The 12,561-nt window shown below is 43.7% G+C and overlaps 1 protein-coding gene across 1 annotated transcript; it reads left to right on the top strand.

Moving 5' to 3' along the window:
* The first annotated feature begins 933 nt into the window (after positions 1–933).
* Positions 934–8,530, top strand: Ahsg (alpha 2-HS glycoprotein). The gene is made up of 7 exons (XM_046462502.2): positions 934–1,237; positions 3,641–3,751; positions 4,139–4,223; positions 4,580–4,743; positions 5,914–6,015; positions 7,106–7,189; positions 7,829–8,530. The coding sequence occupies exons 1-7, from the start codon at positions 1,028–1,030 to the stop codon at positions 8,156–8,158; spliced, it is 1,086 nt and encodes a 361-aa protein (XP_046318458.1). The 5' UTR covers positions 934–1,027; the 3' UTR covers positions 8,159–8,530.
* The last annotated feature ends 4,031 nt before the right edge of the window (positions 8,531–12,561 follow it).

Raw genomic sequence — 12,561 nt, 5'->3', positions numbered from 1 at the left:
CCTAGGATTGTCAGGGGCCACTTAAAAAGCAGTACTTGGAATCAACACTGTGGCCCTGGGTTCTGGCCACAAAGACATGCTATTATTCTGCTAAGGCTGCAAAGGGTGCCAAATGGGCATTTGTGTTCCTAGCTGGGGGTGTCTCAGCATGTGGACTCACATCCAGAACTTTATCAAATGAGTGGTTGTTAGGTCATGACCGTGCTCTGCTGCACTCGGGTTCTGGCTGGGATCATGCAGCTGTGGGTGCCAATCACATTCAGCCACCCAGGAGAGGCAGGTCAGTGCCTGTCCTTTCTGTTACTGGCAGGGTCCTGCCAGTGAGGTCTGGAGAAAGGAGGATGAAGGGAATAGGGAACCCTACATTGCACCATTGGCCATATCCCTCCCTGCCTTAGGGGTCCCCTCCTGTCATCTCTGTCCTCTACTTGAAACAAAAATCTCATGCTTTCTTCCTTCTTTTCTTTCTTCCTTCTTTTCTCCCAAAAGCTCATCTGTCCCTTTGCTGTATCTGTGGGTCTTGTTCTCTCTCTAGGATCCCTCTTAAGGGAGATAATCCCCCAACATTAGAGGATTTTATCAAATTACTGAATATCCCTTCTCCTTGCTTGAGGTCCCCATGGCATGCTCAAATCCTGTAGAGGACACTCCCTCTAGTGCCAACCCCACTGCCCTCTGGGGCTGGTTGTGTCCACCTCATTCCCTCAGCTGTCTACTTTCTCTGCTGCTGACACCGTGTTCCAAGCAGACTTTGGAGCATCTCCCCCACAGAAGCATTGACTTTGGCAGATCTCTTGGGGACCAGTGATGTCCTAACTTGTTTGCTTTTCCAAGGCTGGTGTTTGCAGGGGTTATTTGGAACCAGAACTGAAATCGTCCCACGTCCTTATGCAACTCCTTCAGTAGGCTTCAACAGATAAATAAAGCCCTCCGCCCCTCTGTGGGTCTAGCTTTCTAAGCAGAGTACCTGAGTTGTCCTGAAACCTCCAGTCATCTGCCCACTGGCCAGGGCCTCTCTGGGGCAACCATGAAGTCCTTCATTCTGCTCCTTTGTCTTGCTCAGCTCTGGGGCTGCCACTCAGCCCCACATGGTCCACTGGGCTATAGGGAACCAAATTGCGATGACCCAGAAACAGAGCAAGCAGCCCTGGCAGCTGTGGATCATATCAATCAATTCCTTCTTCAGGGATACAAGCAGATCTTGAACCAGATCGACAAAGTGAAGGTGTGGTCTAGGGTAAGTGAACCTGCTGTGAACAAGTTGAAAGAACCTATGTGTGCAGCCCAACCTGGTACCTCAAAAGACCAGCATCTCCCAGCACAAATGCAGCTGCAGTGGGGAAACTCTTGTTTCTTCCCAGCAGTAAAAACGAAGAGGCAGATGGAAGGCAAGAGAGGAGATGTTCAGTTCCACAGTCACGGATCTCAAGGAAGCTGCTGGGTGGGGGGTCGAAGTGGGATGGAGGATAAGAAAAAGCTTTGAAGGATATTTGGCAGATGACAGTTGAAAAGTGGGACCTGCTAGAAAAACTAGGGCCCAAGAGATTGGCTCCTATTTGCCAAGTTATCATTGACTAAAAGTCAATTTACCTTTCTTGGTTTCTGTTTGTCTCTGAATGAATGACACTAGCATTTGACAGATGTTATTACGATATGCCAGCCCTTTCACATAGCTCACCTCCTTAACTGCTTCCTTTCCCGCTCCAGTGCTTTATGGTAGATGCACTGACCTTGTCTTATAGAAGAGGAAATGAAGGCTCTGAGTGGCGTGTTGTCAATTTTTGGTCAAGGTCATATAATTAATAAGCATTCAGACCGGGATTTGGTTCATATCTAGGTTCCTTCCTCTTTACAAGCTGCCTCCCAGAAAGAGTTACTCACATCCCAAAGAGAGAAGTCTTGGCATAAACAGGATTCACTGCTCCCTATGTCCAGCAAGAAACCAACACAGCCTGGAGCCAATGACAATAAAGAGCAGGCCAGAAAATATACCTTGGAGATCAGTTGAAAGATTTGGAGAGGGGGCTGGGAATGTGGCTCAAGTGGTAGCGCGCTTGCCTGGAATGCGTGTGGCCCAGGTTTGATCCTCAGCACCACATACAAACAAAGAGGTTGTGTCCGCCAAAAACTAAAAACAAATATATATATATATATATATATATATATATATATATATATATATATAAAGAAAGAAAGATTTGGAGAGGTGGGAAAAGGGTATCTGTCTACTGTCTGTTTTGAAACCAGATTTCACATCTGATTAAGGTAATTCTTCCAGCAAACATTATTTCAAACCTTCCTTGAGCAAGAACCAGTGTCAGGTACTATGGGAGATATTCAGTTGAACCTTTAAAATTGCCAGTACTTAGCTACTTGTTATATATAAAAATGGCAATTTGATATGGTTTAACCTGACATAAACAGTCTGTGGCCATAGAAGATTTACAATCTAGGAAAAAAAATAAAACAAGGTAAACATCAAGATGTCTGCACTGATAACAGATACCCGATTTCAAAAAAGGAGAAAATATTTGAAATCGTGACTTCCCCAGGGAAATTTTAAAAGTTCTGCATCCATATTAAAGTATAATGAAGACTCAGAGGAGACTCTGATCAATACAGGGGAAACAAGAACACAGCATGCACATTTGAGGGAAAAAGCAATGAATGGACATTATGATTTTCACTAATGGCAGAGCTTGAGGGTACTAAGTCTACCTGGGTCCTAGTCACTGTAGTTCTGAATCGTTTCAGGAAGTTACTTTGGACACACCTTCATATCATAAAATGCAGAGCATCCTTTAGGGGAGAAGATTCTGAGGTTCCAGTGATTAGCAAGTCAGGCAGAGCTGAAATAAGAGGCAAATAGAGGTGGGATGAGGTTTTCCAGGTCTTTTAGATTTTTCCAAGCTTTCAAGAAAAAATACATAATCAGGTGAAATGACAGAACAACTCCAAAGATTTAGGTGTATAGGCTGGTGATAGGACAGCTTCCTCCTCTCAGTGCAGATTGGCTCTTCCCTCTCATCACCACCAGGGGAACCAGAGAGCAGCGTCTGTGCACCCAGACATCTACTAGCCAAGAGACCAAGGAAAAGCCAAGGACTACAGCAACGAAAATCTTGAAGAAGGAAAAGAAAATGGGAAAGGAGGGAAAGTAGATGATGAAAGGGAAGAGAAAACGAAGCATAGGGAGGGAGAAAGATAATAAAGAGAAAACAGTAAGCTATCATCTACGCCATCTTACTTTGCATCTTGACTAAGGAAACCCAAAATTTTCAAAGCACTGCTGGAAAGGTGAACTTTTTTAATTTAAAAAATAAGTATCATAACTCAGTTTTAGTTTCCAAATAGAGCTCAAAGTGAGAACCGTGACTCCATCCCTTGTCCAAGCCCATTCCTCTTGCCCAGTTAATGGAGGAAGAACAGAAAAACAGTATGGTCCTGCCCCCAGGCCAATTGAGGGCTAGCTGGAGTTGAGACTGGCAGTAAAAATAACTTCTCCTTCCCCTCTCCAAAAGTGGGGGAGGGCCCAAACCCAAGGGGGTGGGGCTCTCATTTTGGCCGGCGCAACATGGTCTATGTATGGGCCATAAACAACCAAGACATAGACAACCAAGGCGTCATTCTGTCTCCACAGCGGCCAGTCGGAGAGGTATATGAACTTGAAATAGACACGTTGGAGACCACCTGTCATGCATTGGACCCCACCCCTTTGGCAAACTGCTCCGTGAGGCAGGTGGCCCAGCATGTGAGTACCCTTCTTATGGTGACTGTTGTGATACCTCATCCAGTTCCACTGCAGTTCAGAAAAGAGCAGGTCCCATTCTATCCGGCTTCCCAGCCTACCTTCTCGTCCAGCCAGTATGCAGTTTCTAAAACTGGCATTGAACGCCACCTTCCATGTCGTTGATTTTTACAGTTTAGCCTCCTTGATGTAGCCCTCCCTGAAAGCGGAGAGTACAGTGTTTCAAAATCACCCCCGTGAAGATGACTTTTTGAGGGTTACCATAGACAACCAAGGCGTGAGGGTGGGGGTGGGGCGGGCTGGGGGCGGAGGCAGAGGAATCCCTTCCTCTTCGGTGACAGTGAAGGCCAGCAGTGCTCCTGGGCCCTCACTCTGGGTTTATTTCACCAGGCTGTGGAAGGAGACTGTAAGGTCCATGTGCTGAAACTGGATGGCAAGTTCTCCGTAATGTTTGCAAAATGTGATTCCACCCCAGGTACAAATGCTTCTTTTTCTTATTATTTTTACCTTGTAGAGAGGGGAAGGAATCTGAATAGTTTTGATCCTATGTAGTTTCGGTCACTTGGTTGGTTAAGAAAAGGAGCAGCCAAACTTCCTGGATCTTGAGATTTAAAGACGGTTTAAGGATCTGTTCTCATTGGAGGTGAAAATTGTCCCTTAGTGACAGGGATTCCTGCGGAAATTTCAGCATGACACAAGCCACCGGAAGGTTTATCCCTGGAAGCAGGGATAAAGCCTAAAAGCCATTGCAGCATATGTTACCCCTTTCTAAGTCTGTGGAGCTGGAGCGAATGCCCTGGAAAATTAGGAGACCTTCCCTTCTCTGCGCAGACTCCGCGGAAGACGTGCGCAAAGTGTGTCCGAACTGCCCTTTGCTGGCCCCGCTTAATGACACCAGGGTGGTGCACGCTGCAGAAGCCGCTCTGGCCGCCTTCAACGCGCAGAATAACGGCTCCTATTACCAACTATTGGAAATTTCCCGCGCTCAACTTGTGGTAAACAGACTCTTCGACAGATTGGGCAGTTTGGTGGCACTTGTGGTGAAGTAGGGGTGAGGAAAGGACAGGTGCAAGGACAGCAGCCAGAAGGCAAGGAGTGTGTTGGCTGGAAAGAGGCAAAAAAGGTCTCCTTGAGGTATGAGGACTGGGAATGTCATGAAGACCCCCAAACCTCTCCTCCACCAGCCTGAGACCCTCTAGCATGAAGCAGCCAGACGCTGCGGGTAGGCACAATGCATCTTCTCTCGTTCTAGCTAAAACCAGCGTCCATGTTCAGGAGATGGAGGTTCCCATATTATCCAGACACACTCACTGTAAATCCACAGGTTTACCACGCATCACCACCATTAGCAACAGTCTAGCAATCAATATTTACAAAGGCAGGAGGCTACTTATAGGTATATAATGGTAAGATTCTAAAAATGCTTTTAGAATCACCACACACACACACAAAAAAAAAAACACCCAATTGTACTACAGATGGTTTAGCATATTTGAATGGAACCAGATTCTAATATTTAAGAAACCTGGTAATTTGTATACCAGCTATGGCATACTTAAAAATACTTTATGTGGTGATTCTGTTAACCATAATATGTGATTCTTGGAACATTTTCATCCCAAACTACACCAAATAACAGACATGTTATTATTGTAAGTGTCCATAGACTTCAAGTACTATAAAAAGGAAAAACACAAGCAGTATCTTCCATGCTTTCATCTAAAAATTTTCACTTGATCCCACTTTATAGGTGGGAGAGGCTGTTATCTCTTCACCTTCCCACCCCATCTTGGAATAACCCAAACCTTAGTGCAGCCCCAAGAGTGAAGGCCAGGAGAGGCAGGGTTTCCACTCATGCGGTCTGAGTGAGGCCTTCTGACTTCCTGTTCCTGTCTGAAAACTCACCTTTGTCCTAGATGATGGGCAGCGAACACCTGCTCCTCTTTCAGGGAAGACCCAACCCCTACCTCTGTAGTACAAACACTTTAGAGCACACTCCGCAACAACTGTCCCGTCAACCATGCATGGACTTATTTCCAGGACCACAAAATATGGTCTATGTGAATGGTGTTCCCTGAAGTTGTCCTGTTGCCTTGACTCTCTCTCCCTGCCCTTTTCATTTCAAGTCATATTGCCTCAAGTGCATTTTGATTTATTCTTATCAGCCTCTCCCAGTTTCTACCTATGTGGAGTTTGCAGTGGCTGCCACTGACTGTGTTGCTAAAGAAGTCACAGATCCAGCCAAATGCAACCTGCTGGCAGAAAAGGTGAGTGGGCCAGGACTTGAGGTTGCTGCTACCCAGGCAAAGCTGATTATAGGACAGAACATCTTATGTAACTTATATCTTGGGGCTGCAAGAAGAAAATGGCTATGTGAAATGTGGGCCTGGATCATGCCTGATCTTTCTCTGGGGTCTCACCTCTGCCTTTAAGAGCTGTCACAAAATCATCTCATTTACTGGAGGCACATGAAGTTAGGAGAAAGACAGAAGCCATCTCCTAATGAAGACAAGTCACACCCAGCTGTTGGAAGTGTGATGTGTAGATTTCCAAGATGTACCATTTGTGTGAAAACTTTCAAGTCTTTGAGTTAGTAATGTCCACTTGTACGAATTTAATCTAAAGAAATCATCAGAGGTTGTATATATATGTATACATATATACATACATATAAATAATGGTTTATCATAGATAAAAGTGACTGAAAAGGAGGAAAAATCTCAGTGTCCAATAGAAGGGTGCCACTGAATAATACATGGCACATTAATAAATAGAAAATTATTCAAGATAATTAATGATATGAAAAATGCTATTATTTTAGGTCATAAATGGTAGAATCAAAATGAGCTCAGCTTTTAAGTTGTGTTTAATAGAATGTAAAATTAGAAAGAAATATATCAATATTAACAGTAGTTCTTGCTGGGTCAGACTATTTATGTGTGGGATTTTGGGTGATTTTTCTCTCTCATAACATTTCTTTATTTTCTGCATTATATATATAGGAGTATATGTATATATGTATACATATATAGGAGTATATGAGTCATATACAGAATCTTTAAACTTTAGGAAGATTTTTTAAAGAAATTAAAATTTTAAGTTTCTTTGCCTCAGTGTAGTTCAGTGCCAGTGAAACTAGGGAGGAAATCCATTTTTTTCAGTATAAACATTTTTCTATATATTGTAATAATTATGAATATTAATGACAATTAAACATTTTTGAGACAATCCGTAATATGATCACTTTCTCAAAATATACTCTGCTGTCATGTATATCTAAAAAGAATATATACAAAAATTAAAAAGTAGTCCATTTTTTAATATCAGTTAAAATGACTCCCCTCTCTCTATGGGCAGCAATATGGCTTTTGTAAGGCGACGCTCAACGAGAAGGTTGGTGGAGAAGAGGTTGCAGTGACCTGCACTCTGTTCCAGACGCAGGTAACAACTTCATGGATATTCTTACATCTTCAGAATACAGAGATCCCCTTAACCTGCATGCAGCGTGTTAGTAATGACAAGGTGTTTGTTGTCCTGTCCTCCTAAACTTCACAATGTAATATGGTATGTGGAATCGTCAATACGTGGAAAGATAATTCATCCATGTCTTTCCCTCCCATGCACCCGTGGCTGCAGGGCAGAACCACACTAGTGTGTAGTTGACAAGGCCATTTGTTCATGTATGGGAGGTGGAGTTGTGTTTCTTAATTGTGGACAACAGGTGAGTAGGTCTGTCTGACAGCTCCCAGTAGCTGAAGGCGTAGGTGAAAAAGACTGCGAGTTAGCTGTAGGTGGAGTGATTTTACTCATGGGACGTGTGTAGAAGTCCACTGTCCACCAAAACAATCCTGGTGGAACTGGGGGCCCCATAGGCTAGTTATCTCTCCCCTGTAAACCTGATGAGAATCCTTTGCACATATGCACATTTGTGGGGGGGGGGGGTTGTTTTGTTTGCGAGATTCCTTACAAATGAAAATTCTTACTATAAGGAAATTGGGTTGGAGGTGCCACCCAGACCTGTGGGTGGCTTTAACTGGGAGGAAGAAGCAAGCTAACCTCAGGAAACGGTCCTCTCTCCAGCCTGTGGTCATACAGCCCCAACCAGACGCCAATGTAGCAACCCCTGACGCTGTCGTGGAACAAGCTACACCTGCATCCCTTCCAGCTGGTCAGCCTGCAGCATCCCTGGTGGTTGGACCTATGGTGGTGTCACCCCCCAGAGGACCCCCGTCACACCGGGTACATTACGACCTGCGCTATGCCTTCTCAGGTGTGGACTCAGTGGAGTCAGCCTCAGGAGAAGCATTCCACCCAGGGAAACCACACAAGGTGACACAGCCTGGTGTTGCTGGTGCTGCTGGTCCATTAGTCCGCCCATGCCCAGGCAGGATCAGACACTTCAAGATCTAGGCTAGACACAGTAGAAATGGGAAGGTTTGACACAGAGAACATAGCCACCATTTTGTCCAGGTCTGGCATGGGTGGGCCTTTTCTGCTGTCAAAGCAAGTGCCACATGTGTTTAGATCAACATCAAATCTTGAATTCCAGCCTCTCTTCGTGCCTCAGAGGATAGAAGCAGAGAGGGTGAGAGACATAGGCTGACAACTTGATTGTCTTTGTCTTCATGATAAACCACTACCATTAAGTTCTCTGCCTTCTGGTTGACCTCATAAAAACAGTGGGAACTGTGACTTTGAAAGGTGCTCTTGTCAAACTTGTATCTGATTATTAATAAAAATGCCTGAAGGACCTTTCTTAATAGAGAAGGTTCTAAACTGAAATATGGTCATGATTATTGCCTACTTCATCCCAGGTCTGCTTATGTATGGGGTCTGTTATCCCAAGAACAACACAAGTGTCCCTCACCAAATCTACTTGATAATAGAAAAAGAAAACAACAAATATCTTGGTGCCAAATACAGGGAAAAGTGAGACTAGGATCTGCTCCCAACCCTAGGATATGACCATTTTCTTATGAAAAAAAAATTCCTTTCATTCAGAAGAGACAATCTTGCTAAAGGAAGCCAAGTGCCTGAACTTTGTACAGATAAATCAACCACTGGTTTTCTCCAATACTCAGGTAAGAAGGTATTGTAACTAGTACAGGAATAGCACAGGAATCCCATTTTAATTAGATTTGTTCACTATTTATGTTTTAAATATCTTCTTAGTACACACTCAGTGTATAATGCAGCTTTCTAGCCAGTCTGTTTTAAGAATCCAAGTGAAAGCTCTGGTGTATGGTATATTTAGAGAAGGGGTCCCTGGGCAAGTGAATCTGTAGACATTATCTAAGTGCTCAATGGCATGAGAGAATAAACAGTCCCCCTTAAAGAGTAATGCCTAAACAATTTCAATTTTTGTCCATCAGCTTGAGGTTGTTCTGAACCTCCTCTGTGATGGGCCCTTCCAGATAGAATTTTAAAGGGTGAGACCAGCAGCCAGTAGTGGCCACACTGAACCAGAGGTTCCATGGTCCTCAATCTGGGGATGGGATGGGATGGGATGGAACAGAAGCACCATCCCCTGGGGAGACATTTGGAAGTGAATAGAGGCATTCACTTGGGACACCACTGACATTTAGAGGACAGAGGACAGGGATGGAAAGCATTCTGAAACGAACAAGACATTTCTAACAATAAACTCCCAACAATGAACCACGATGTATCAGTGTTTAGTGATTTATCAAATTCCCTTGGCACCTGTGTAGCTGTATGGAAAGTGTTTGTAGCTGAGCAGGAGTAGCCAGAGGGCAAGAAGTAACTAATTGAGAAAATTTTGGTTAAAGTTTGGTCTTAGGCAGTGGGCCGCAGATGTGATAAAGAGAGGATGTAATTTGGAGGTGGCACTCCAGGGCCTACCAATGGATTTGATATAGATGTGAGAAAGAGAGAAGAAAAATTACAACTCCAGCATTTGTGGCTTTGCTAACTGGGAGGATGGAACCATTTACCTGGGCAGGGAACACTGGTTCATTTCATTTGACTTACCTCAACTTCACTCTATCTTAATATTTTTGCCTGTTGATTTTTCTGTCTGTCTCACCCATGCAATTATCCCATGCCTCTCAAGGAAGCAGTGAAGTCGGAGAGACCTGCAAAACCTGGGCTGAGCTGCTGTGCCTACCTCCTCTTTCTGGCCTCATTGCACAACCAGGTGTATTCAACAGTCTGGCATAGAGATATTGGGAGGATTACATGAGATGCTACAAAATATATGCAGGGAAATGTCCTGACACGTTCTAGGTTCTCAGGAAGGGTCCTGCCTCACTACTATCTCTTCCTGTAATCAAATTTAGTAGCTTCAGAAGATTAGGATTTCGACCTCTTAAATCTGTACTCTCCGTTTCACAAGTTTATCCCTTCTCATGATTTAAACTGACAGCCGTGCACAGACAACTTCCGGCTTCATGACTCAAGGCTGGACCGCTCTCTTAAATTCCAGCATTGCATTTCCAAATATCTCCAGAATTTCCTCATCTGAATTCACCAAGAACAGCTTCCTATGTGGTTTATTTCCTCTAAATGATGCATAGCTAATGACTGAGCATTATCAAAAATGTGTATTATTTTAGGATAATTTCTTCCCAGTCATAAGCATAAGGTTTGGAAGATAAGTGATGAAGTTCTTAAATCTATGGCCCTTACAGCAGTTTTTTTTTTCTTTAAGGCTGCCCTGTATTTTCATAATATCATCAACTTGTTTCAAATTTTGCATATCAGATGAGACTCTGTGGCTATTTTAGTTTCTCACTATTTAAAATTTGTATGGTTCAGAATTTCATACAATATAACTCTCTTGTATGTCCACATCTTAGCTGGTCCATGACTCATCCAAATTGCCCTCCATCCCTGTATCGCTCTCATTTTCCTTCATAACAGTCACCTAGGAATTAGAATTGCAGTAAACACAGGTAAATGTCGGGAGCTGCTCTGGAAATACACGCCCTCAAGTCCTGAGCAAGAGATACTGAATAATTATCGCTCCCGCAATAACTTGGGCCTTACCTCCGCTTGGATAATGAGGCGTGGCTCCAGGAGTAGGCGTTACCTGGTGGGGTTGAGTTACACTCACCTGTTCCTATGTTATCCTACTGCTTGCCCTTTTCAGACAGAATGTTCCAAGAAACAGAGTCCCCCATTAAAAGCCAGCTCCAGAACGTGCGCCCCCATCTCTATCAGCCTCTCGTGACTTTCTCTTGCCCCCCTTGTGGTAGCCTGAGGTCTGGAACCAGGGAAGCCGTCCTGAAGCTTATAAAAAGGTATTCCATGTCTGTGTGGTCTTTTCATGTCACCCCAAATTCACACGAGTAACTTTGGTTCAGTTGCCTGTGCTGGACGGGGCAGCAGGTAAGTTATATTTTTAATCCTTAATAATAAATGGGATTATATATGAAACCTATATAGCACTCTTAACATCAATTTCCCAAATACTCATTTTTATAAAATATTGTTGATATAAGCATATACAATTCTTCCCACCTGTATCCCATCCCCCACCCTGCACTTGGACCCCAAAGCCACAAGGCTCCAAGGACCACTAGGAATATATGAAATGCAATGCTGTTTTATTAGCATTTTTTTTTTTTGTGTGTGTGTGTGTGTATGTGTGCTTGCCAAAGATAAGGGTGTTTATAGTGTTCATCATGGCATTATTTAAAAGAGCAAAAATTATAAACATTATAAATTTTCTTTATACATGTCTGGCTAACTAAATTATGCTATATCCATTCCATGGATTATTTGCAGAAATTTAAAACCATGTTATAAAAAAAGTAACAATTCATATAGAAAAACATTTATATTTTGAGATGAAAAAGCAGGTTAAAGTGGTATACTTCTACCATTTTAACTCATTCTCTTCTTCTTCTACCCAACTAAGATATTGTCTTGTATTTAGAAAGTCTCAATTTTTTTTTTCTTTTGCTGGGGCTGGGTCTGTAGCTCAGTGTCAGAGTGCTTGCCTTGCTTTTGTGAGGGACTGGGTTCGATCCTCAGCACCACATATAAATAAGTAAAAAGATAAAGATCCATTGACAACTAAAAAAATATCTAAAAAAAATTTTTTTGTTATTGCCGGGTATGGTACACCTGTAATCTCAGCTACTTAGGAGCCTGAAGCAGGAGGATGGCAAGTTTGAGGCCAGACTCAGCAATTTGGCAAGATCCTATCTCAAAATAAAACATTTTTAAAAGGGCTGGGGATATAGCTCGGTGATAGAGCACTTGTCTAGCATGTGCAAGCCCTGGGTTTGATCTCTAACACTGCACACACACACGTTCTTTGGAATGACACCCCACCTCCATCACCACCCTCTGCAGTGGACAGTGCAGTTTCCTCTGCACCTTGTCTCTGAGGACCAGGCATTGGTATTGAGAGTCCCCTGTCTCCGCACTGGTGTTCAGGGGTTTATTTTACCTTTATCTGGGAGATGTTTGCTCTTCCCCACCATTGGGCTGCCCCTATTCATCCTTGTCCCAGTTGATCTAACTCCACAGGGACCCTCCCACATTCACCAGTGGCTTTGGTGTCTCTCCTCACCTGCTCCAGTCACCTTCAACACCCCGCCAATGGCCCACCCATCCAACATCCGAATCTCTCCCTAGCTTGCCATATTGCCCTGCTTCATCTCCACCACCCTTTGGTTCCCACAGTCACACCCTCCTGGTGCAATTATCCTCTTCCTGGGTGGCAGACCTTGCCTCACCCTCTCTCTGCCCTCAGCCATCTTATTGTGCAGCCCTGATTCACTTCATCAGCTCAGCCTGTTTTTCAGCCTCACTGAGAACATCAATCTGTCTCTGTCATTCAA

The sequence above is a fragment of the Marmota monax genome, unplaced genomic scaffold (assembly GCF_021218885.2).
Source record: "Marmota monax isolate L192 unplaced genomic scaffold, Marmota_monax_Labrador192_F-V1.1 WCK01_AAM20220418_F8-fsc00100, whole genome shotgun sequence".
NCBI classification, from domain to species: Eukaryota; Metazoa; Chordata; class Mammalia; order Rodentia; family Sciuridae; genus Marmota; species Marmota monax.
The sequence above is the reverse complement of the archived record's forward strand: the minus strand, read 5'-3'. Positions and strand labels throughout refer to the sequence as shown.

Excerpts from the sequence above, each read along its gene's own strand:
- Ahsg (XM_046462502.2), top strand. The coding sequence starts at position 1,028 with ATGAAGTCCTTCATTCTGCTCCTTTGTCTTGCTCAGCTCTGGGGCTGC. Across the intron at positions 4,224-4,579 it reads AAAATGTGATTCCACCCCAG|ACTCCGCGGAAGACGTGCGC; the intron begins GTACAAATGCTT and ends TTCTCTGCGCAG. Across the intron at positions 7,190-7,828 it reads GCACTCTGTTCCAGACGCAG|CCTGTGGTCATACAGCCCCA; the intron begins GTAACAACTTCA and ends TCCTCTCTCCAG.